Source organism: Strix uralensis, chromosome 5 (genome assembly GCF_047716275.1).
Source record: "Strix uralensis isolate ZFMK-TIS-50842 chromosome 5, bStrUra1, whole genome shotgun sequence".
Classification (NCBI taxonomy): Eukaryota; Metazoa; Chordata; class Aves; order Strigiformes; family Strigidae; genus Strix; species Strix uralensis.
The window spans coordinates 69,568,285-69,593,146 of record NC_133976.1 but is presented as its reverse complement, the minus strand read 5'-3'; the positions used below and the strand labels follow the sequence as shown (position 1 = coordinate 69,593,146).

At 38.9% G+C, this 24,862-nt stretch overlaps 2 protein-coding genes across 10 annotated transcripts in view; one reads left to right on the top strand and one right to left on the bottom strand.

Moving 5' to 3' along the window:
* Window positions 1-3,113, top strand: part of PTPRO (protein tyrosine phosphatase receptor type O) — a 153,418-nt gene extending 150,305 nt beyond the window's left edge. For all 4 annotated transcript variants that reach the window (XM_074871525.1, XM_074871524.1, XM_074871526.1 and 1 more), the window contains 2 exons: window positions 453-573; window positions 1,726-3,113. In XM_074871525.1, coding sequence (XP_074727626.1) covers window positions 453-557 — 105 coding nt within the window. In that variant the 3' untranslated portion in view covers window positions 558-573; window positions 1,726-3,113. The remainder of the gene's footprint in view (window positions 1-452; window positions 574-1,725) is intronic.
* Window positions 3,114-8,252: 5,139 nt separating this feature from the next.
* The window catches only part of EPS8 (EGFR pathway substrate 8, signaling adaptor), a 141,182-nt gene continuing 124,572 nt past the window's right edge, over window positions 8,253-24,862 (bottom strand). For all 6 annotated transcript variants that reach the window (XM_074871519.1, XM_074871520.1, XM_074871521.1 and 3 more), the window contains 4 exons: window positions 18,608-18,845; window positions 14,905-15,085; window positions 14,363-14,492; window positions 8,253-9,683 (listed from right to left, as the gene is read on the bottom strand). In XM_074871519.1, coding sequence (XP_074727620.1) covers window positions 9,570-9,683; window positions 14,363-14,492; window positions 14,905-15,085; window positions 18,608-18,845 — 663 coding nt within the window. In that variant the 3' untranslated portion in view covers window positions 8,253-9,569. The remainder of the gene's footprint in view (window positions 9,684-14,362; window positions 14,493-14,904; window positions 15,086-18,607; window positions 18,846-24,862) is intronic.

Sequence of the window (24,862 nt, the reverse complement as noted above, 5' to 3'; positions counted from 1 at the left end):
ACTGATAAAGAAGTTAAGCTCTAAGGAACATGAAGATCATTAAAATATTTCAGGTGTGTGTGTGGCATGGATGCAATTTGTTGCACATAAAGTATTGAGGTACCTGTCTGGAAATTAATTCATTTTCAGGCAATATGAAGTAGACCCACTTTAGCTCAGATGTGTCCTGTCCCATCCGGTCCCATCCCATCACCATTCATGTGGTTAATAAGTGATTATGATGCTAGGGGTAGTTCAGGTGGATTTCATGCCTCCCCAGCTGCTATCTGTAACAATTGTGGGCTATTATTTTGGGAGCAGACACCTCACTGTACATTGTGAGGGGCTGAGGAGGGAGAGACAGAGAAGCTGTGCAGGCTGTTACTGTGAACTATCAAACTGTTTCACTGTTTGGGTTTTTGTCATGCTTTCTGAGGTGCAAAAATGCCCATTCATTTGGTCTTTTCTTCCAGGAACAATACATTTTTATTCACCAGTGTGTGCAACTGATGTGGCAAAAGAAGAAGCAGCAGTTCTGCATCAGCGATGTCATATATGAGAATGTCAGCAAGTCCTAGTTCAGAGTCACAGGTGGTAAGTCAGTCGGGCAAGTCTGGCCCTGCGCCATGTCCACAGTCTTGCATCCCGGTTGCTCAGCAGCAACCAGTGAGTGTTTGCTGCAGGAGCCTTGCTGGTGGTTTGGAGCTTTCTGGACCTCATCCCCCTCTGAGATGATGTTCACATGGAGAGTGCAAGGAAGATCCCTCTAGCCTCTCACAGTAAATAATCCACTATACTTTCCCAGCACTGTAAGACTATATTGGCTCATTCATCATTCAAAGAAAAAGAGAATCTGGGAATCCTGAGTGAGCGAGCCATCTAACCATTCCCTGCAGCTTGTCCTAACACACTTTACAAAGTTTAAGGAGGGGAGGATTTTAAATCTTCAGTCATTCTCAAGTCACTTACTAACTGCCAGGTTACCAAGGCCAGCAGAGGTTTGGGGATGCTCTGCCAGCACTGCTGTTGTGGCAGCAGAGCCTGCTGGAGGGTGTGATGGTAACCATAAAGCTCTGACATGAAACACTGGGAAATTCTTTTTGTAAATCTAGTACCAGGGAACAGGAGGGGGGTCTCAAACTGGTACTACCATTAGTGTAAGAGAAGCGACTGGCTTGCCTTTCCACTGAGCCTCAGTGACTGACCTGTTGCATGCAACCAGCCCAGCCCAGCCCCCAGATGCAGAGTAAAACACGGGGCTCTGGCCCACCAAGAGGTTTGCTGGTGGGGACAAGCTGGGAGGACGTACATCACTGCTGTTTAAAAGCTAATGAGCTTTAGTTCATTAGATGACAGTAAAATAACCCAGCCGTAACCTTAATATTTGCTTTTGAGTGAAACAGGAAGCTACAGACTTTCAACACAAACTAGCTTCTCAAATAGCTGGTGGAGAGCTGGGCTGTGGGCACCAATACCAGACATCTCTGCTGTGTGTCTGTGGTGCTGCACATCCGCCTTTATTAGCCTCTGTGTATGTCATTCCCCTGCCCATAAAATGAACCTTGATTTGCCTCATTTTTCCTAATGGTCAGGTAGTTTACTGTCTAATCTGAGTCCCAGAGCCCAGCTGCTTGTACTGGTGGGCTGCAGTCCCAGCCTGTTTAGAGGGCTGATAAAAAATATGTGCCAAGAACTGTATTTATTTCCTTTTTTTATTTCTAAAGCATTCTGTTTGTTTGGTTCCAGGTGAGACCATGAAGCACACCCATCTTCCCTTGCTTCAGATTTTTTTTTTTTTTTATGAACGGCCAGTTGTTCTGCCACGAGGGACCGCTGCTTTGCAGTACATGGACAATGAAAGAAAGGAACTTTTAACTTTATGAAGCACTGGGGAGACAAAGCCTTAACGAGCCTGCGGTGTCTTTTGAACTGTTTAATTTCTGGACATTTTTTTAAAATACTGGACCAAATTCAGCTAAACAACGTGAAGGAAAAGACACTATATGTGCATAAAATAGATTGCTTCAGAGTGTTGAGTTTTTGTTTTGTACTTCTGGTTAATTTTTTTAAATTTTTTTTTTTTGTGCAGGTTGGGCTTAAGGTTAAAGTAAGTGCAATATTTTTTTAATGGTTGACTGAAGAGCTTTCTTCATGTGTCACTGGTCTGTGCTAACATTCATAGGAGAGCAGGCATTGTTAGTATCTAATAATACCTCATTAGTAAATAGCGAGGCATGAACATACATGAAGAAATCTGGAGATTATGAAGAGAAAAGGGGGTGGGAGGGTGGGGGGGTTTGCCGGGTACCTGGATTTGACTGTTTCCTACAGCACTGATGTATGTGGGGTCTGGGGAGAGCACAAGACCTGAGGAATGGACTGACGAGCAGAAATCCAAACCACAAAGCCTGAAGCTGAAGCAGGCAGCCGATACTGAGAAATGGGGTGGTTTCAGTTCTTGACTATGCTACCACTAATTAATCATAGGGATTGCTCTTTTCGCCAATCTTTTCAGTAACAACACTGATCAGGCTCTTGTTTTAGATGAATCTAATCGAAGGGCAGCTGATTTTCAAGGTGGGATATCTTAGACTCCATTACTATAGCATTTAACTGTGTGAGCAGTCTATGGTGCCTATACCCCTCATTTCTTTATTATTTTTAATAAGTATTAACCCTGTGTAAAAACATAAAGCTGATTCAGGTTGGGAGGATGGAAAGGAAAAAAAAAAAAGTGCTTTAACAGTTGTAACTACTTCTCCAAACCAGGAATTCACGATGTTACAAAAACACAGTTTTGGCATGTGAAGGGCTGGTTATCGCTTTATTGCTATGAGGCTGCCAAAGCATCAGTATGGATTCCTGCAGGGGCTTCAGGGTCAGGGTGGGGGGCTCTTTTCTTTTTTGCTGTCAGTTTCAGTTCTAGTCAGAATAATTAGCTATATATATTTTTTTTTTGTCTTTGTATAATTCCGGTACATCATTGTGTATTGTGACATGGATGCTGTCAGAATGGATGTTGATGGCATTTTTGTAACCTGTTGCTTTGTGTCACCTCATTGGAAGTTAGCAGCAATGGTACTCAATGTAAACAAAACAAATTTGAACTGGAAGTAAACACACTGGACTGCTTACCTGTGAAGAGGTCACTATCAGCAAAACAGCAAACACACCCGCATTATGCTTTTTATTTGCCCCATGGCCTGCTATCACCTGTCAGGGTACCAGGGTGTAGTTCGGTAGCTCAGCTACCTCCAGGAGCCTGATAACCTCCTTCAGATGGTATTTGAATTTTTTCTTCCAAAGAGTTATTCCACTAGCAGGTAAATAAGTATATATTCCTTTAATATCTACTTTGTCATCTTATTGGTTGCAATGGAAATCTTCCTTCAAACTATCCCATCTATATTATGTAAAACTGCATAGACAACATCATCCCTCAAATAAAACATGTCCTTGGGAAGGGTACTGAAGAAAAAGGACTCTACCTCTGATTATTAAATGGGTAGATATGAAGTACCCCCCTTCTCTTTTCATGCATCTAATGCTATTTCCACGTTTTCCAGTAAGCACAGTCCTAAAGCAGAGGTGCCATTTCTCTAAACAAGATGCACAGAGATGGATGCAAAAGGGCAGAGAGCCCTGTCTTCAGGGAGCAGATTGCTAACAAGAAAGGCTTCAATGGTACACATTTCTTATTTCACCAGTGCACCTCAGCTGGAGGGCTTGCCATTTCAGTAGGAACAACAAAGATTTGTCTGGCCTAATTTGAACAAGAGACAGAATTATATATGAGCACTTGACTATTCAGACCTTGCTTTCATGCTTTAAAAAATATATATTTCAGATTTTCATTCTATGTTTACTCAGAAAATATGTTCATATTCCTCTAGAGAACTAGCTGGGGGGGAGAGGCAGGGGCAGGGCAGGAAATAAACCCCACAAATGTTCTTGCTTTCTCATCTGCTGTCTCCTCCCTCCTGCTGGCCATTGCCCATCAAGTCTACATATATTCTGTATCAGAGACCAGAGTAAGCAGGTTACTCTTAAAACATTCATGGGCACACAAAATATCACAGTGTAGGCTGGCTGTAACAGCTCGGCTGAACATGACAGGGTGCAAGATTGATGCACAGATGCCAAAAATCGCACTGTTGCAAATGATAACTGCCTGAATAGCCTGAATTTACTAGACAGTTTTTGAATGCATGTCAAAAAATAATTCTATTTGCTCAGTAACAGGTGTGTATTTTTCCTTTAATAGCTACTTAATCACAAAATCAATTACAATGAAAACTCCTTCAGAAAAAATACTTTTTCTTACCCCACATAGTATGCAAAGCTGCCTAACTCGGTGTGTTGGGATGGCAGTGGAAGGTTCAAGACATACGTAAAGCAATGAAAGAGTCTGGGAGACAGTGTGGTTCAGAAGACTCAAGCAGAGCCTTTTAGCCTGAATTGATATGTCATACTTTTGGTTTTACACTGTCATGCTCCTTGAAAGCAAGTCCAAACAGACAATGTTTTGGACTCATGCTGCATGTTGATACAGTTTCCAGCACCTGTCAAAATAAAACTCTCAAGTCATTGCAGCGGTAAAGCTGTCTGAAGCTTCAGGTTTTGTTATAGGTGTTTTGAATTGCAGGTTTCATGCCTATAGCTCTGCTGACACCATAGATGCTCTACATTGATCTGCTGCTCTTACAGCCTCTACTGACCCAGATGTATGTAAAAGCAGCTCTGCACAGTGAGCCACCATTAACTGAAAACAGGGCAGGTTTTCTCCTTGTTGCCTCATGCTGTGCTCGCTGTCAGGGAAGGAACAAACAAATAAACCTAAGGACATGTTTTAGAAGAGCTAAGAAGTTTTTAGCCATCTGTGAAAGTGTTGTCTCTCCTAGTGCACCCTGTGCAATTAGCCCTGACATCCTTGGGTCATCAGAACTATTTCCTTCCCTCCTCAAACAAGGTTGGGAAGCCTTACTTGTGCTTTGCTTCATTTTACAGGGTTTTTTCCCTGCACCTAAAGAAGATGAAGTTGCCCCTTGTAGATATTCAACATCATAAACTTAAGCACCATAATGGCCCTTCCCTCCCTCAGTTCATTAACCACACAGTCACACCACCTCCCTCCCACTTCTAACTTTTTAAAAGGCCTGTGCGAAAACAGTAGTTTCATTCAGGCAGCAAAAGCTGTTGCTTTCAGCCATTTCTTGTAAGAGGATAACATTGTTAGTGCTGCTGACATGGATGGGAGTGGGTTGAATGTTGCTGCTGCTGGGACAGGCAGCGGTGGTGACTAGGAAGCATCTAGGAAGTCTCCCTATTTTCTTTCATCTCCTCTTCTACTCTACAAATATTATCAAGACATAGAAGCACAGACTAATATCCTGATACTGGTTTTGATTTGGATGCTAAGGAAGTGGTAAAAGGCTAAAGTTGCAACCTTAACATGTAACTGCAGAGAAACTTAAAAAATATACTGGAAAGCCAAAGGCAGTTAAATAGGCACTTACTAGCAAGAATTTAACAAACACAGTCATAGTAAAAATTCAACATTTGTGAAATATTTAAACACAGCACCCAATGCATGCTTACACATTCCCTCATGTTTGCACTGCCCATACATAATGCTGTTGCTTGTATGCAAAGGTGGAAGGCTGAGCACAGTATTATTCCCTCAAATACTCTTGAGGTATCAGACTCAATCCTTAGACAGGGCTGTTTGTTTTGTGTTTTAGATGCTATGCAGACTTCAAAGTTGAGGAAAAACATCATAGAAAAACCGGGTTCCTATAAAATGGTAGATTGGCCGGAAACATGGATTCCCATTCATAATAATGTTTCCCCTTATGCATGAGATGCAGCCCAGGAAAATGAGTGGAAGATACCTGCTTGAACAAGGGTCTGGTATTCAAGCTAGAGCTTGCTTCTGTGTATGTCCTCAAAATGCCTTCACATAATAAAAGTAAAAATTCTGCTAGTTACAGGTTTCATAATTAGAAAGACTTAATTCACATCATATAGTTACTCATGGGTTTCTCTTTGTTCCTTTAGTTAAACTAGCAAAGTACTGATGTTACTGTTCAGCAAAGCACTTCCAGGGACACTTTCAGAGTTCCACACTGATGAATACACTCAGAGTCACTGGGAGCTTTGCACATTTCAGACTATCATTTTGGGTATCTATTCCCCATACACCACTGATTTCTGCACACACGAATAACGTGGAAGTCTGCACTTACTTCCCAGTCCCCCCAAACCCACTAACTTTTATACAACACAATGTTTTGGAGCAATTAAAGTATGTATAAAAATCTCACTTACAGATCACAGTTTGTCTGAGCAAAGCACTGTTTAACATTTGAGTTGCTAGATGGTAAGTAAACTGTTCCATGCATCAATATCAGTTAGAAGTGTTCTTTACAAATTAAATGTGAGGTTTCACAGTGCTTTTCTTTTCCCATGGTGTCCCAAGGGAACAAGCTACTAAAGGAGTAGCAAGAAGTGCCTTGCTGATGTTAAAAGGTACGTGCTTAGAAAGCGTAAAACTGCTGAGTGAACATACATTGCACTCAAACTCTCTCCCTCCACCCAGTTAAAAAGGCAGACTTGATGGCAGCAAAATAGTAAAGTAGTTCCTACGTTATCAAACACGACTCCTTTTTCCACATGAAATAAGGCACTTTTGATATTTAAAAAACTTTTGTTTCCTTTTCAAAGACACTTTTCACGTATCACATCTTTCTAAAATATTAGTGTAAAAAAATAATCCTCAGGCTCAAATCCTAAAGAAAATGTTTTGAATTAAACTGCATTTTTCCACTGTTTTAATCTAAGACATTGAAAATTTTGAAGAAAACATTTTATTTTCATTTAAGTAACCCCAAACAAGATCTCCTTTTGATTTCTCATAACTGCCAACAAGCTGAAAATTCAAAAACTGCACAGCAGAAGGGTGAAGCTGCCTGTAGTGCTTTAAACCATCAAGGAAATTTCAGCAAAAAGGGAAATAATATCTGCCTTAATGCCATTCAGATTTCACAGACTAACAGAGCAATCATGAAGTCTAGTTCAGCAAAGTTAAAGGGTAAAATACAACTCAAGTTGTACTGGGCTGTTAAGTCATTAGTAGTTAATTTAAAAACTATGAAAAACCACAGAAACAAACAGACCAACCAACCCCCAAACCCCCAGATTAGTCTGCTTATCCCTTGAATCTATGGGGGGGGCGGGGGGGGAGAGTTGTTTCCTGTTATCCTCCCAAGTATCTCCAAAGATGCCTCTGAGCACACTGACCACATTCAAACTTGTCTGGCTCTTTCTATACAACTTAACAGCTACACAGAAATCCAGCTTCAAAAAAAAAAAAAAAGTTGTGAAGCCACCTCTTTTCTCTCAGAGATGAATCATGGGGGCTTCCTCCAAGACCTCTGCATGCCACACTCCACACAATCTGAAGAGTCTCAGAGCTGATGCCTCATCCTGGGCAAAAGCAAAGCAAACCATATGCTGAATGCTAGATTAAGCTTGCAGAGAACATGAGTATTGGCTTCATATTTTGTAATTAAAAGGGGAATAGAGGTGCAGGTAACCACAACAATGCCTTTTATGGAACCAGACATACTTTCCATGAGAGAAGACAGTAGTATTTTTAAATATGAGTTTCAAAGACCTTTTAAAAAGTTTCCTGCTACTGTACTTAAAAGTAACAAAGCATCTTTGTAAGAGTAGCTTCAGATCTTCCTTTATTTTCTTAGTCATTCACCACCCAGTGTAGGAGACTGCTATACAGTGAATACTCTTCAGGCTAGATATGGATGCTTACTAGAGAGTGTGGGGAAGAGGAAATTTTAAATGTGAATCAGAGAATACATCAAGCCTTTGGAGGTTTGGGCTTGACCTTTAATGATAGGCAGGCAGTGAGACAGACAATTTTGCCCCCTAAAGCTATGTCTATAGGTTGAATGGATACAGTTATGATGCAGGTGTGCTGGTTCGAATGTTTCCTATAGGGAGAAAGCATTCGAGAATCATTGTTTCTTTCACTGGGTAAGACAAGAATCCATTTCTTAGTAATTGCTATGGCAGTTGGAGTCTTCAGCTGGGATTTGTCACTTCTTGACCCATTTCTGGATATGACTACATTTAAATGACAGGTGTAGAACCTACATACTTTTCACAAGCATAAAGAATATGTATTAAATGTAAAAATATACATAGACACATAACCAACACACAGAAGAAGTATTTGTAAGGACATTTACAATAAATGGCACTAAAACACCTTTATTAAGATTTTTAATTTTTCTTTTATGAAAAATGAATAGGATTCTTTGTTCCCTTGTATGCAGAGGAAGAGCAAACTAATGGCAAAAATCAAGAACACTTTCTTATTTCAATACCATCTCTGTAGCCGCAAAGATACAACTATTTAACAGACAAGAAATACTATTTATTGCAGACTTTAAGCTGATTCATGTGAAAAAGGCACTATGATACTTAATCAAACTAGATGATTAAATTTGTCTAAATTAAGTGATATTATATATTATATATAATACATATATTATATATAAAATCACATGACCATGTGAAATAACAGAACGTTTTGTGACAAAAATCATTGCATCTTCAAAAATAGTATTTGCTGGAAAGGATATTTCCTTTTCTCTCCCTTTTGCCTCCAGGAATCCACTTTTCCAAAAGATTACTTTTATAAAGGTACAATAGCTTTTTACATAAGGAAAAACTGACATCTGGGATCAACACACAGAGAAATCTAGATTATATACTGTTCTTCTGATGAGTTAAGTTACAGACAAAAAAATGCAAGTATATTAAAAAAAAAAAATGTACTGCGAATTGTTTCATGGCTACCTACAGCATATCTGATCACCTCTTTGAGCTGAGTTGTGTTACTATTTTCTAGTTATTCCTTCTTGTGCAATACTATAGTTCAGCACGAGTGAAGTATTGGTAAAATCAATTTACAGAGTATTATTTTGCTATAAACAGCATCATTAGTAATAAAACACTTTGGGAGTGATGCAAGAAAGATTCAGTCTAAGTTGGGCTGCTGTTCATTCTCTAAACATTTCCTCTCCAATTGCTGGCATCAATGACTTAAGTATACATCCTGCAGCCAAATGCATGACGAGAAAGACTTGAGCCAAAAAGACATAATTGCACACTACAGCAAGAGATGGGATTCAGAATCTTATTATTACTGAAGAGGGGTTCAAATGCTTTTTTATTGCTGGCTCAGCTTCCCTTGGATGAATCACAAACACAGACATGTTCCAGTTTATGTCATGTTAATTCCATAAAGCCAAGTCTCATCTTTGGGTGTAAATAAGTCATGTGCCAATATTTTCATCTGTCAGGAACCTCCACTGAATTTCTCATCTGTTCATTTTTAATGATGAGAAGCCAGCAGCAGGTACTTCTGCGGAGGCTACTGTAAATTTTCTTTATGGTGGCTAGTTATGTTTACAATATAGTAAGACATTCCCCTTCACTGCTTTCTAAAGCAAAGCTGGATGGTATAATGCTATGGACAATGGAATTAAAGAAAAGAGGAAACACATTTAGTGGCTGCTTCCTTCATCAAAGGACTCCACACCTGAATCTGTGGCAGCTGCACTGATTTTTTCTTGTCGTCTTCTCATAATTTCTTGCAGTTCTGAACTACCACTGTTAGCCTATAAACAAATAAAAAAGAAAGAGTTTACTAGTGGTTTTGACATGTGATGAAGTTCCTCTGCCAGCATTTTATTAAGATAGATGTTTGAACAAATTAAACTTACCTTGCAGCTCCAGAACTAAAAATATGCTAAGAATCTGGTTAAATAATGTTTGAAGTAGGAAAGTATTTATGTTATCTTTAGATATGGACCAGAAAAGAACCTGCAGACTATTAAAAGTGTCAGCCTGACTTTCAGCACTGCTGAGCATCTTTAATTCTCACACAAGCCTCTGGAAGTGTTGGATATTTATGGGGTGAAATACGACTTCAGTGAAAGCAGGGTTAAAGCTCAGCAATTTTGTTAGGATTCCACCCTTTAGTACTTAAAAATCAGGGCAATTCTATTTAGAACTTAAAGCACATAAACCCTTGGTGGGTTTAGATCTATGTAAACACAAAATTCATGTAAGCATGTGGGTTTGCAGAGCCAAGGCCTAAGTAAGGATTCAATCTTAGTATCTCACTTTCACAATACACCAAATGCACTTGCTGTTCAGAGACACAGGTTTCAAGCTTAGAGCACAGTAATAAGAATTGAATCATATTACTATATTAGCAACTGCAAAGTATTGTGCGGACAAGGCTTTATTTCACCTTTTAGGGTGAAAAACAGGGCTGCTCAGCTAGCTGCAAACAGATTGTTTTGACAACATAAATGAAGTTATTAGCAAGGCCAGGACATATATCCACTAGAGCAGAACTTTCCAAAGTATGCATGACTTTGAATAAAACTAGAGGATTATAAAGCAAGAGCCATATCCGCTACTGTGTTATTTGTCTATGACATGACCTTCCAAGCTTCAAAACTAGCTTTCAAAATAGCTTCTGGATAAGAAAGCAGAAACTGTTTCTGAAATTTTTAAAACAAATTTAAGGACTGTTAAGAGGAAAATCCTTCAACTGATTCTGAACTTTGAAATTTTATCCCATTACATAAAATTTAATTTAGATTTATCCTATTATATCCATTACAATGCATTATCTGATGCCATTACCTGGCAGACAGGTTAGATGTCCACAGGGAGGGAGACTAGGATGCTTCTCCTAGGTAAATTATCATTGCTCTCTTCTCCCAGAGTGGAAGGGCAAAGCAGGGGGCTTATAATTGACTCTCTGAAGGTGAGGGAGCAGTTTTATTTGTCTTAATTCGTCTTGTCCTTGCCCACTCGGTTTCAGATACAGAGCAAGTGCAACAGTCAACCGTTACTGAAGTCATGCATAAAAAACGTCAGCAGATACCCAACGATGTGCTTTATCAGAGGTCATGTAGAAATATTTTTCTGAAATTGACTAAGCAGTCCAGGCTGAAACAGTTTACTTTCCTGATAACATCAACAACAAAATGACTGATGAGCTTGAAATGCTGCTCAACTAAACCAGCTGCAACACATCATGTGGCACAGCACAACAGGCCCATCCTACTCAGAGGTGGGGTACAGCGTAGCTAAGTAGCCTAGGGCTGTTCTTAGAAATACAGTTTTTGAAACAGACTGCTAGACCTTGACCTTAGTGATTTACCCAGCTTAGTCTCTAACCAGATCATGAGGTATCAGTAAACTCCACCCTTTGATCCCACTTCTGTGCCTGAGTCGTTCCTTTCACTGAGGTGTCAAAGAGAATAAGCTATTCTTCCAGGCAATTTGATACATAAACTAGACAGAAACCATTTTCAGATTTAAAGCGATGTGTACCCATGCTTCCCATTGATGGAGAAGGAAGAAAATGAGAATGTGGACCTGAAGTGTTCCCTTCTGGAGATGACAAAGGTTCTGTTCAGAATATTGTGTCTCTACACTTATCTTCTGTAGCACTTTTCAACACCAGAGCTTGAAATGCTCAACAAAAGTGAAGGAAACAGACACATAAAAACTGATAATCATGGAGACTATTCATATTTTCACTTTCCAATGAAAAAGTAAATCCATATATATGACCAGCCAAACTGCTGTAATGCACTGCACTTGGCATACACGGTGAACTTCAACTCTCTGGAGCAGGCCCAGAAAACAGCTCCATCCAGAGAGGGATACTCTGATCAGTACAAAGGCTGTGGTGCATTCTGCCTCCTCCTGAGACACCGCTGCTTGCCACCACCATTTCCTCTGGCAGAAAGGAGGTGTTTGACCCTGGCTGTGGCCAGCTCTCTGCTGTCTTGACACACTGGTCTTGCACAGAGTTATCCTCCTGCTTTTGCCTGGCCAGGCACAGAAAGCTGTTCAACCCCAAACACCTTCCCCGCACTTTCAGTCTTACTTGGTATTCTTTATACAGGGGCCACAAAACTCTATTGGGAGTCTTGCTTCCTTGGATGTTTTAAACTCTGGTATTACTCAGGGCTGAATGGAGTTACCATGACAATAAAGTGTGGTACCTATTCATTTTTTCCTCGTAAGGGCAAAATTACTAAATTCCAACAACAATTGGAATTCCAATTACAAAATACTGGATTCCTCTGCCTGAGGTGAAAGAACACTAAAAAGAAAATTGCAGCTGCATAAAGGTGAAGATCTGGTTGTCTGTATTTGGGAATTCAGCCACAAATCTGAGAGGTAGGCCTTTCACTGGCTTGCAAAAATGGTATGAATCCAGAAACACTTGTGGAAGATCCCAAGTAGAATTAACAAATAAACACGAGGCATGGAGTTCTGTTAATCTAGAGAGCGCGTGGGCTTGCTCCATCTCTGGCTATTATTGCTATTTGTACTTAACACACAGGTCATTTACTGCAATATGACACCACAAGTACTACCTAAAGGATGCCAGAGAACTTCATGAAAATTTGTCACTGTTTAATCATGTAGGACAATTATGGTAGTCAAGCCCATAACCCAGTAACTGCTTATAAAAATCATTCAATTGTAAAACAGGTACAAGTACGTGTGTGCTTAAATGCTTCTGTTATTAAAAGCTTTTCTAGTTTAAGCAGTAAGAACACAGTCCTGTTTGGAACAGGCAAGCTCATCTTTGCTAGGTCACATGTAGACATTGTGGCTGTGATACTCATTCCTACAGCTTCTCTTAAACAAGGACAGACTTCCTGAACACTGCAACTTGAAGTATTATAGGGACAGAAAGGAAGATGTGTCTTAATGTTTTGGGTAATTCAGAAAACAACATGCTAAAGCAATCAGGAATTGCATAAATTCTGAAATTCATCAGTTAAACCTCAAATAACTGAGGCAGAAATAAATACTTCAATTACCTTTACACTAACAAAATCCAATGACCTTGTTAAACTCTCAGCACCTCTTTATGAACACTTGTAGAGCATTTATTAGACAAGTTCTGATTGCTCATTTTCCTGCAGAGCAAGACCTAGCTGAGGCAAGGAGAATAACAGCATGGACGAAAAAAGGACAGACTTCTATAATCCAGTGCATCTCTGCTTTTCAAACCAACTTTCACCACAAAGGCACTTCCATCTCAGTACACAGAAGGCTTATGAAACTGAGATAAGATTGTTGACATTCCAGAAAAGTTGAATACACATATATTTTCACTAGGAAATGATGGGATTGCTCTGGACTGTAGTGACATGTATTTCTAAAAGCGAAATATTTCTCCCTTCCTCTCACAGGGAAAAACAGGGCTTGAAGAAGGGAATAAAGCAATTTTAACAGAAGTGAATAAAGCAAAGCTCTCTGATCCACACTGACAGGTAAATTGTAAAATGTGTATCATCGTAAACTTTTCTTTAAGAACATGACTGTTAGTTAAAGCTTAAAATCATTTAAGCATGACAGTCCCAGCTTCATGAGGGGATAGAAACTCACTTTAAACTTCTTCAAGATTTTCTTTTAAACAGGATGTGAAGAATATACCTTCTTGTTAGGGTTAGTCTCACCTCTAGACGGTATTGAGTCCATTTTTCCACTTGCCACAGCAAGTTTTAAAAAAGGAAGTAGTTGCATCTGCAATTCTCCTGGTTTAAAATTGGTAAGCATTCTCCCTAGCACAACTCCATATATAAGCTTTTAAGGTGTTTAAGGAACAATACTGCTGTAATTAAAGGAAACTGCCAAAGACCAATGAATACAGAGATACAATACTGTTATACTTAGCTCAGTAATTCTGCTAGCATAGTGTCAAATGTGTCTTCCCCCAGTTAGGAACCCACCAATACAGATGCCCCAGCATTTGATCTGAAAGGCCTCCGGATTCAACAGTGAGCTCACTCCACCACTTTATCATGCCTAATAAACAAATCCCCTCTACAAAGATAAAGCAAAACTAACTCATCACCACCAAAAGTATCAGGAGCACCTGTTTGTCCAAGTACCAGGCAGAGCAAGATGCAAGAAAATGGGCATTTTATCCTCTCCTATTGTTTTGCCTAAAGCCCTTTTTGGCTCATTTTGTTTTCTTGCAGCCTGATTACATCACACATTGTCTTAAACTTGAGTACTACCATGCACTTTTTCTAACGCTTTGTGGACCCTTTTAGAAGTGGGGAGAGATCCCACCTGAAGTTTTGATGGATGCTGTTTCAATGGATTAATACCAAATAACTCAGGTACAAATAATGCCTATCAGCATGATAGGAACTGAGAAAAAAACCAGCTGCCTTGCAGGAAGAGCTATTTACTTCTATAGGTTCAAAGGTGGCATTAGGTTAGTAAGAAGGATTATACATACCTCCAAGGCAGACTTCTGTACCGTAATTTGGCTGTAGACTCTAGACCCTTCTGGGCAAACAGTCCTCAGTTCCTCTTTATTGAGGGAGAAAAGCTGAGCACCCGTCAGCACGCCAAGGCTATTGACAGTCCTGGGGTCACACCAAGAGAACAAACAAGAAATAAAAAAAAATACAGTAGCCAAGGGAGAGAAGCAGATTGGCTTCATTCCACATTGTCTCAGATAGGACTACTAAATCAAGACAACTGGATGCAACATGACTCTTGAAGTCAATTCGGTATCTGTTACAACACATACCTTTTGGTGGAGGCTAATATATATACATTTCTTTTCCTAAATACATTTATATTTCTATAGATCTATAACCATACTGATATATATGGATATATATTATATATACACACACATATATGTAACAACAAATTATTTTTTCCAAAAGTGCAACTGATGTGTCTTGATTTTCAGAAGGCTGCTGATTTTAAAAAGTGGGCAGACAGGAACATAATTTTAAGAGGTTTTCTTACATTTGCCCTCAAACTTACACAGGATTGAATCCTTTGGACTGCAACCACGCTTTCACATCCTCAGGTGAAGAGTCATAAGTGATGTTCACTACCGGGATGTTTGGTCGTGGCACGTGGAACTTCCTCTGGGCAGCGCTCCGGCCGATGGTGAGGCGATGAAAAAGTTCATCCTGCACCTCCTCCATCTGCGATTTCCTGCCTAGGGAGAGAGATGCCCCACAGGAGTTATTCTCAAGGGTGCTTTATCAAAGCCAGATAATTTCTTATACTCCACTTTAAACTTTTTTTTTTTTTTCCTTTAAAGATACATTCACTAGATCTGACTGAATTATTATTATTCTCCCCTTTCCCTTGGGAAGATTTCAATATTCCCACTCCTCTCTTTGCAAAACAAAACAAAAACCCAAAAATTCAGCTGAGACCCTAGAATGAGGAGATGAGTTTGATGCTGCAGAGGCACAGATCAGTCTGACAGCACCCAAGCTGTAGAAGAAAATGGTTATTCAGTTGTCATAGTCTGCATATCTTCAAATAGAATTACGATGTTTTAAAAACGAAAACAAAAAAGATGAGGAAGAATATAAAATTGCTTACACTGTTGGAAGGCAGCACTTTTCACAAATATTTTTAAATTGAAAGCTCAATTTTTTAGTGCAAATCAATGTAGGCAAAAAAATTTCCCTGCTGCTGACACATATCACCTTACATCTAATAAGCTATTATAGTAATAACTATTTTTAAGGGGTTTTAAGATATTTGAATTCACTCCAAGCCTGGAGTGACTGGTTAGCTGAAACAATGTCACACTTTTCATTAAAAAAAGAAGAAAAGAAAAAAGTAGTTGCTCTCAGAGACACAGGAATTGGGCAAGGGTTTTTTGGGGGTTTTTTTTGTGTTTGGTTTTTTCCTTAAACAAAACTGTACAAATTCGCTATCCCACAGAACCCATTTGTCTGAAGCATTTACTTCAGTGGCTGGTCATCAGCCGGCAACAAACTGAAATGCTTTTCATGCATTTCAACAAAATCAATTATAATGGCACTGAAAATTGTTTAAAATGCATATACGAAGTTTTACAGATAATTTCACAAATATACATATAAATCCAAAAGGGTGTAAATATCTTTTTGGGCACTGAGAAGAATCTGATTTAGCACAGTTAAACTCTCCATGCAGTAAGTCTGGAATAACTTTAAAAATCCCTTGTCACACAACTTTAAATGATCTCAAAAACTCTCAGGATTTCCTATTTTTAGTTATCTTTATTCAATCTTCTCACTTTGATACACAAACAGTAACCACAGCACCTTCTCTGATGCACTCAGATGGCAAAAGCTATTAATTTTCTCACATTATACCGATAGCAACAGAAGAAAAGACAGAACTTCAATATGAAAAAGCTGTAAGCTAGGAAAAATGTTTCTTTTTCTACTTTCCTTTTATATTGTCCCAAAACCTCTCCAAGGATCAACATCTCTAGCCAGTTAGACAAATAAAAACAAGCTTTACATAAGCTTTTAGGATTATTTTTTTTTTAATTACCACAACAAAAAAATAAAAGTCCTTGGTTTAGCCATTTTCTTTTTTCTTTTACAAAATAGCCCCAGGTTGAAAGTAGACAAAATATCTCTAGTAAAATATTTGAGGTATTCAGGCCCTTTTGTGTTGGGTTCCCCCCCCCAGAGTGTGAATCAGAAGCCAAAATGACATGTGCTCAGCGATATGTGAAGGTCTGAGATGGGATATATGAGTAAAGACTTTAGGCAATGTTACTGCTGCATGCACCAGTTATTTTCCCAAACAGGAAGAGAGCAAGAAAATTGCTATCTTCCTTCTATTTACACAGATTTCAAAAGGCTTACATTTTATCTTAACCAAGATTATATCAAAAGATAAATATTTAGCTGTTAGGTAACAGATTCTTACTGTTGTTAGACACATTATCGTAACTAAACAAGATACTCTTGGTGTAAAGGCAGGTACTACACCACGTGCTCTCTGCAGGGTTCAGGTGGGTACCTGGGCAGCAGGTGTACAGGCAGGGTTGCCCACTACCTTTGCAGAGGTAGCTAATTTTGTGAGGACTGTGAGGTACCTGAAGCCCATTAACTGGGCTTGAGCAACAGCTCCCAGGAGCTCTTGTGAGTGGCCCAGGGCCTCAGCGGAGGCTGAGAGGATAAGAGATGTCTTGTAATCACTTAATCTACAGCAACCCTTCACACCTTGCACCATGTACGTGAAGGCAGCATGGTCTTCACATTTTCCATCTGTAATGGATAGAGAAGGCCATTATGGATTCAAGGAAACACGCTTGCTACAGCATGCAGAGTCCTCCTTGTACGGAAATAAAATGATCGTTTTTATGCATGTGTTTGTGTGTGAAATTCACACTCGCTTTCCACATCTTTTATAACTGCTCAGGTTTCTGTTTTTATTTAAGTAATAAAAACTGCACAAAATAAGACAAAGGCAGAAGCTGGCCCTACTGTTTGTTTGGGAAATGGCAGTGAAGCCTGTTCCTCCCGCTAGGCTGTTCTCCATTTATGATTTCACATAACAGACTGGTTGGCTGGAAAATATTAAAAAGGTCCCAGAGCCTTCCTGAGTTCAGAGCTTAGGCAAGAGCTTGTCTACCATCAGACTACATCAAAGCAGGCTCCATCAACTGAGTATGGTTATCCAAGCAGGCATGCTTCCCATCCACTGGGGACAGGTGGAAAAGCAGCCCTTCTGCAGAAAGGATTACATTCGGTGCCAGTTTCTACCTCAGGTGGAAGTGGGATTTTCTGATAAGGCAGGTAGGGAAAGGATGGGAAAAGCTGTCAACTCTTGAACTGCAGAAAGGTCATTATTTTAACAGGTTTTACGTTAAAAGTTATAGCAAATGCTTGCCTACAAGTTTCAGTTATTTTCAAGCCAAGCAATCACACTGCTGAAAGTGCATTTAGGACAGAAATTGGTGACTAAAGTTCTCCTAACAACTTGCTTTTCAGTCGATACAGAGTAGAAGCCTCAGCATCAGTCAGGCTTTATATTTACAAGGTGGTCTTAACTTTTGATGACTGCCACACGCTGCTGGATGCAGGTTACCATGTTTTTCCAGCTAAAGGGCTATGGAGTACATTCTCTTGTCCTCCTAAGACAAGGACATGAAGGCTTACTCAGTGGCTTGCAGTTGCTGTTGCTTTGACCAAACTAAGGGGACCTGATTATAAGACGAGTCTCCTACAATGCTATTAAACATGGTTCCAATGCATCAGTGAGTCTCCTTGCAAGCCTTGGACACATGTTTTAGAATGGTGCAAAACCCCTAGAAATATGGATGACCATGGATAGAAGTGTAAAAACAGCCTAACTTATTTTAAAAGCAATTTAGATTTTTAAATGCGGCAGTAAATTCAGATGGAAAACGTACATTAGCCAGAATACCAGCATGGGCATTTACAGTGTTGAAAACCACTGACTGAAAATCCCAGACAGTCATAAAGGGAGAGGACTTAAGACTGGGACAAGTGCACGAGTATTTTGTTCTTACTTACCATCATGATTAGTGAGGTTCATAACACACATACATAGAAAATGTGTATTTTAAACACAGCGTTAAAGCTAAATATTTCATAAACATTTATCTGAAACACAAGGTTTTAAGGAATTTAAGGATTAAGCAAAACAAACAGAAATGGGAGAAATACTTTTCTTTTTGCTTCTCAGACAAACTTACGATCCACAGGAACTTGCTTCTGCCTCTGGGTGTCTCGTGCAACACTACCACCACTGTCGCTAGAGGTGCTGCTTTGGCGGCTGATGGTTGCTGGTGCTTTCGGCACAGGAACCGGTATAGGTGCTGGTGCACTAGGCGGGAGGGGGACAGCCACGGGGACAGGAGCAGGTGCTGGAGGTGGCGAAGGAGTAGCAGGAACTGTATCCGTTTGTTTTGCAACATAGTCCGTCCTTTGTTTCTGAAAAGATGCAGAGAGACTCAGTTCGACAGCAAAACTTGGACAAGACATCAGACAAACTCAGTTTTCTGCAGAAAATGCTGGGATGCTTTGCAGCAACTGATTGCATTTATTACACACAGACATCTTATTTGCCAGATATAGTTCCAAAATTTGCCAAAACTTGATTTGGCATCCATTTTCTTCTCTGTCAGACACAAAATTCACAGCAATGGCATAATCTGAAACCTGTTTCTTTCTTTCAAACAAATGGATTCTATAAATGAAACTGTTTTTAAATGCCAGACTTCTATTAGCTGGCATTTTTTAACAGCTTCCAAAATTTTTGAATTGTTAGACTTCATCAGTGTAAAAATGTGTATTTTAGAGATGTGATGTAAAAAATAGTGAAAAATAAATGTATCCAGCCACACCTAAGCTTGACTAATGGTTTAACTTACAGATGTCACAGAGGTTGGGATAATACATTGTTTCTTGAACTGCAGACACCATTTAAGAGGTTCCTGCTCCTCCTACCCAATCAGTTGTGCCTTTTCAGCTATTTGTGTGGTCACTACGTGCCACCTCAATGCAATAATCCAACTAAAAAAACCCAAACTCCAAACTCCACAATTCTTGGAAGAGTACTGTTGCTTCTTTTCCCCCACTTTATGCAGTGTTCTAACAACATGCTAATTATCTTGCTGCTAATAACTAACTAGCAGGTTTCTCAAGAATAATTTTAGGGAATAATTTCTCTTCTCCTTCTTTGCCTTTAGAATGGCACCAGTTACAGGAAGACGCATGCATTTTCCCAAAGCAATCCCAAAGACAGATAAGCCCAGAAGCTCATAAGCAACCTATACTACCCTTTTCTTTCAAACAGTTCAAACTCCACATCTCCCTGTTCTAACAGTGTTTCCTCTCTGCAGTTTTGGACTAACACAGTTTGAACGTTTAATATTAAAGTCTGTTTGCTTAATAGGGATGCCTCATTTCTTGGTTATGAAAAGTCTGCTTCCTTTGATATGAAAATAGATGAATACATTCTCCAGATTCATTGCTCCTTCCTGAAATACCTTTCCCTATTTCCTTGGAGGCAGAGGGTTTATGGCAGATCAAGTAGGGAAATATTTGTAGGAGCCATATGTTAGAGTCTGAGCAGCAGATCACTGCCCTGACAACAATCAAACTTTCATTAAATTCAGTTCAGCAACTGCCGTTATACAGGAATCCCCAACTCAGTAAGTCTAACTGATGGACAAGGTATTTTGTAGTGAATGCAAACTGGAACCATTACAGCTAAGTTATGCTGAGTTACACCAGCAGATTCAATTAAGCCTAGAAAAAAAAGTCGTTTGTTTCCCTTGGATAATTTTTCATTTAAATTGTAGTAGTCAGCTACTGAAGCAAACATACAGTCTCACAATATATTCCCCATTAAACCTTTTTGGGTTTTTTTTCCTTAGCATTTAGTTGTTCAAGCGCATTCATCTCAATTATTTTGTGTTCACCTTGTGCAGTGCATTGTGGGGAGGTTAAAAAAAACTATCAGATGATGGACTTTTCTGTATTCTACTATTTCAGTGTTAAGACAATAAATGCTTTTTAAAATGTCAAATGCCTAGAAAAGTGAAATGCATATTATAAAATAGAACAAGCAGAATAATGTGTATTTAAGAAGCCTGTCCTTTGGTGGAAAGGGTGCCCTACTAGGTGCATAGTAAATATACCATAATTTATGATATATAGGTGTACTATGGTATATCCAAAATCTTGTTAATGAATTTTAAAATTTCAGATATTAAAATGTTCTAATGATATTCAGATGGGTTTTTTTAATCTTTTTCACAGATTCCAGTTGTTAGACTGTTTACTCCCACAACGTACCCTCATGCATGCCCCAACCTTCTTAAACAACATGCAAGGAAAAAGCAGGGCTTTTTTTATGGGAGAGAGGATTCATTATAAACCAAGGCATCAACTGCACATCACCACAATCATAATCCAGAAAAAGTGATAGCTAAACACTACATGTAGCTCTCAATGGATGCTACTGATATAGTTTCAAAAACATGTACTGCAATCACAAGCCTCACCAAAATGACTTGCTGGACTGAAAATAAAAATTAAACTGGAAGCATCACTCAAATTCTAAATTTACATATGAAACCACATTGAAATACATTTTGTTCACATTTTGTTGAACAGTGCCCAAAAGCCAATTATACATTTCAATCACATTTAACTTTTTCCCCCCCCCCCCCCCCACTTCTTTTTTTAACTACAGATCTTTTGAGGACATCCACACATTCATCCCATCACTGTTCATTGCTACAAACAAAACAAGCATGCAGTATGGAATCTGGTGACTACATAGTCCAAAAGAGCAATTTTTGAGGTTCAGTATCAGAAGAGTAATTTTGTTACCTCTGAAAGCTCTCCCAGCAATTGCTGTGAGGAAAATGGAGTAAATCACATAAAATAGTATTGTTAGAAAGGTAAAAAGTAACTGCCTCACACATCACTCCTTAAATTTCATACACATTAGCATTTTAAAACAAAGAAACATCAGTGCTAATAATTACCTCTTCTTATTCACTAAGCAACTCGCATGATGAGTTATTCTCATCTTCTTTTTTTGAATAATGAACAGAGTGTTGGCTACAAAACACACATATGTGAAACCATATAAACAATGAGCTCTTTTCAAAGCACCTACCCAGACAGAAACTTAGAAAGAGGTTTAATAAAAAACAAAACCCAAACAAAAATCTGACAATGGATTGAAGATCATAGGGTGAATGTAGAGAACACTTGCAACTGTAGAACAATAAGAATTAAATCATGGCACGTATTAAAAAAGGAACTTATTTATTTTAGCTTAAGAAATGTTGACTAGCTTAGAAAATGAGGTAAAGGTCACTGCTGACAGACATGTACTCATTACTTTGCTGACAGTCATAAGAAGAACAAATAATTCTGGGTTTTGTTTTTCCTCTTTCCTCATATTTTTTTTAAGAACAAACTTGCAATTCTGAACTCATGTAAACTGGAACAAATCCTTTAAGTTACTTGGAACAGTGAGGACACACACTCACTAAAAATCTGGATATATCATAAAACCTTGCTGGGACTAGATTTTTTTTTTCTTATTTTTTGCCAGAAAATATTTTGTTTTTACAGGAAAAAAATATAGGTCCTAAAGCTCTTTTTCAATACACTACAGGCTGCATCTTGTCAAAAATCAAGATACAGTATGATTTGATCTATTTTTAATGTAAGCAGAATAATAAGTTTGAGTAAAAGTGCTAACAGTATCAACCTTAATTCTTGATCAGTGTAAAAAAAATGGGAGCAGCATAGATTTTGGCATCAAAAAAAGGGAATATTTGTATTCAAACTATGGCAAATACAGACTTAGCATTAAAGGGGCACTGGATACAACCATAACTAGCATTAGTGTTAGGAAATGCTCTCATTAAGTTAACACAGACATGGAGATTCCCGTTTACTCTCTTTCCAAACGTTTTAGTGCCACATCCCTGTTTGCACAGTGACAGGAGTTCAAGAGGGCTGCAGGCATTCAGCCTCAGTTCTGTAACAGCACTGTGGTTTGGATGTTTTCTTGAGATGCATTTTAAGAGATAAGAGAGAACCAACTACTTCTCTTCACCCAAAAGGGACAATGAGGTACCCAAGACTGGAAGAGCAAATTTCAAGCGAGGTCTTTTGCCAGTTTCCTTTGGTGGGCTCAGCTGTTACGCAGAATCGAACAGCTGCCTATTAAAATCCCATTACAGTCTAACCCATCTAACTAGCTCTTTGCGGGGTGTAAAGAATTTATGTTTTCATTGGATTTACAAACCCACCTTGCTAGAATCTTGCCAGAAAGCAAGAAGTACATTAGGATGGAACAGGAAGAAATTTAGACAGAACTTTCATATTCAAATTGGTTTTAACTGGGATTAGTCCCATTTTTTAAAAATAAAAAAATAAATTATAGGCAAACTGAGGACTTTTAATTCCTATCATTAATTCTTTCAACAACTATCCAGTACATTTTTGTATAATAAGTGGCATCCCATAATTTGGGATTGGATGAATGTTGAATTGGACAGGAAATAACTTTTTTTAAAGCCGTCAAAAGGTCTTGGTCTGATGGCAGCTTTAAAGAGCATTTGGTATGAAATGAGGTAAAAGAGATACTGCTCTTCGTCAAAAATTATGATATCTCTTTGGCCACTGCAAAACAAACACCTGGCAACTGCATCTCTTCATTATCAAACACTTCATGATCTGCAGGAAAGATACCAGTTGGCAAAAGATGAGTATGATGCTATGACACTAACTTGGAGCACAAATGCTGTGCTTGAGGGGAAACAACTTCCCACAGAGATATTTTAAGTGAGCTGCTAAACAAAGAGAATTGAAAGAAAGGTTTTGATGGTAGATCACCAAGAAACGCAAACAACACTTGTTCCAAGTGAGGTGGAGACTTTTATCTTGGTGTTTACATACCATAAACATGCCTCTTACATATACTGTCACACTTCTGTGGACAGCCGTGTTTTTTTAAAAATAAGCCTACAGGACTGCATTTGGTTTAACATTTACTCTCTGTGCCTCGCGATTTCATACAGATCACTGATAATATAACTGTCTCACCTCACAAAGGGTGTCATGAGATTAATTAACCTGCCCACCAAGATACACACCTCTACCCCAATTGTGTTCCTCAAATTTCTTCTTCAAGAGCATTAAAAAAAGTTAATAAAATGCACAGTAAATAGGAAACATAATGATTAATTATTTTCTGGGTTCACCAGCAATATTTGTACAAAAGAAGAAATCAGAGTGCTTGGGAAACTGTTCATACATATGTTCATACATAATAGGATGGTGAAGTACCACTTTTGGTTCACAATAAAAAGGCAGAATAAACAATCAACACCACAGGAAACTGATAAACAGTAATCAGCATTAGTGGAAAACATAAACAATCAGCAAAATACTCTCCTAAATGTACAAAGGTACCAAACAGGCAAAAATATAATTTTCCTGGAACTAATTCAACTGACCAGAAGACAGACAATGTTACAGTCCCTAACTCACAGAGATGATGAAATAAGTAGGATATTGCTTGCAATGTTTCTGATAGTATCATCTTAGACAATTCAGTACTTTCAAGTAACTCTCTGGGACTTAGATGCTGAAGGGAACTGAGAGGAAAATCAGGATCTAATCTAGTGTGTGGACTCAGATGTCACTAGGAGAGGGAACAGAGCAAGAGTAAAATAAACTTTGCAGCTCTGAGAATCATTGTGATAATGAGGCATCCATCTCTTGGAGAACGGGTGTCCATCTGTAGAACAACTGAATGAAAAAATTATCTCTTTCAGTGGAATCCTTAATCCTTCCCAATAACCTCGAAACACCCTTTGGTCAGTTATGCTTCGAAAGCCATTAGTCTGTAAAGAAATACGCTAACCTTGTACATAACACCTATCTGTGGCTCACTGCAGCAGACAGACTACTTTGAAAGCAGTCCTTCAAAAACCAAAGATGACTTGGGAGACCGGCAAAAGCTGCACAGCACCAGGTGCTGAGCCTGTTCATGTTAAGGGTCTGGCAAAGGCACTGATAGGAACTGCTTCAATTTCCGGCTCTAACCACAAGTTCTCCTGTTTGACCTTGGGCAAGGCAGTCATCCCTTCAATGCCTCATTTCTCTCTGAAATAGCAGCAATGTCTCATAGCGCTGTTATGAAAATAAATAGGGTTATGCAAACAGATCCCAAATGAACCATGTATCTATCACAGGGGAAGAGACAAATGAGTACACTCAGGAGTGCTAGAATTATAATAATCACCATAAAGTTAAGAACAACATTACTGACATGTCTTGGTAAAGACTCCATTTATCCTCTGTAATTCGTTATATTCCTAAATAATTTCACAGTATTTCAGGCTCACATTTGAATATGATAAAGCTGTAGGGAACAACCTGCCAGAGGGCAAAGAAACAAAACTATCTTA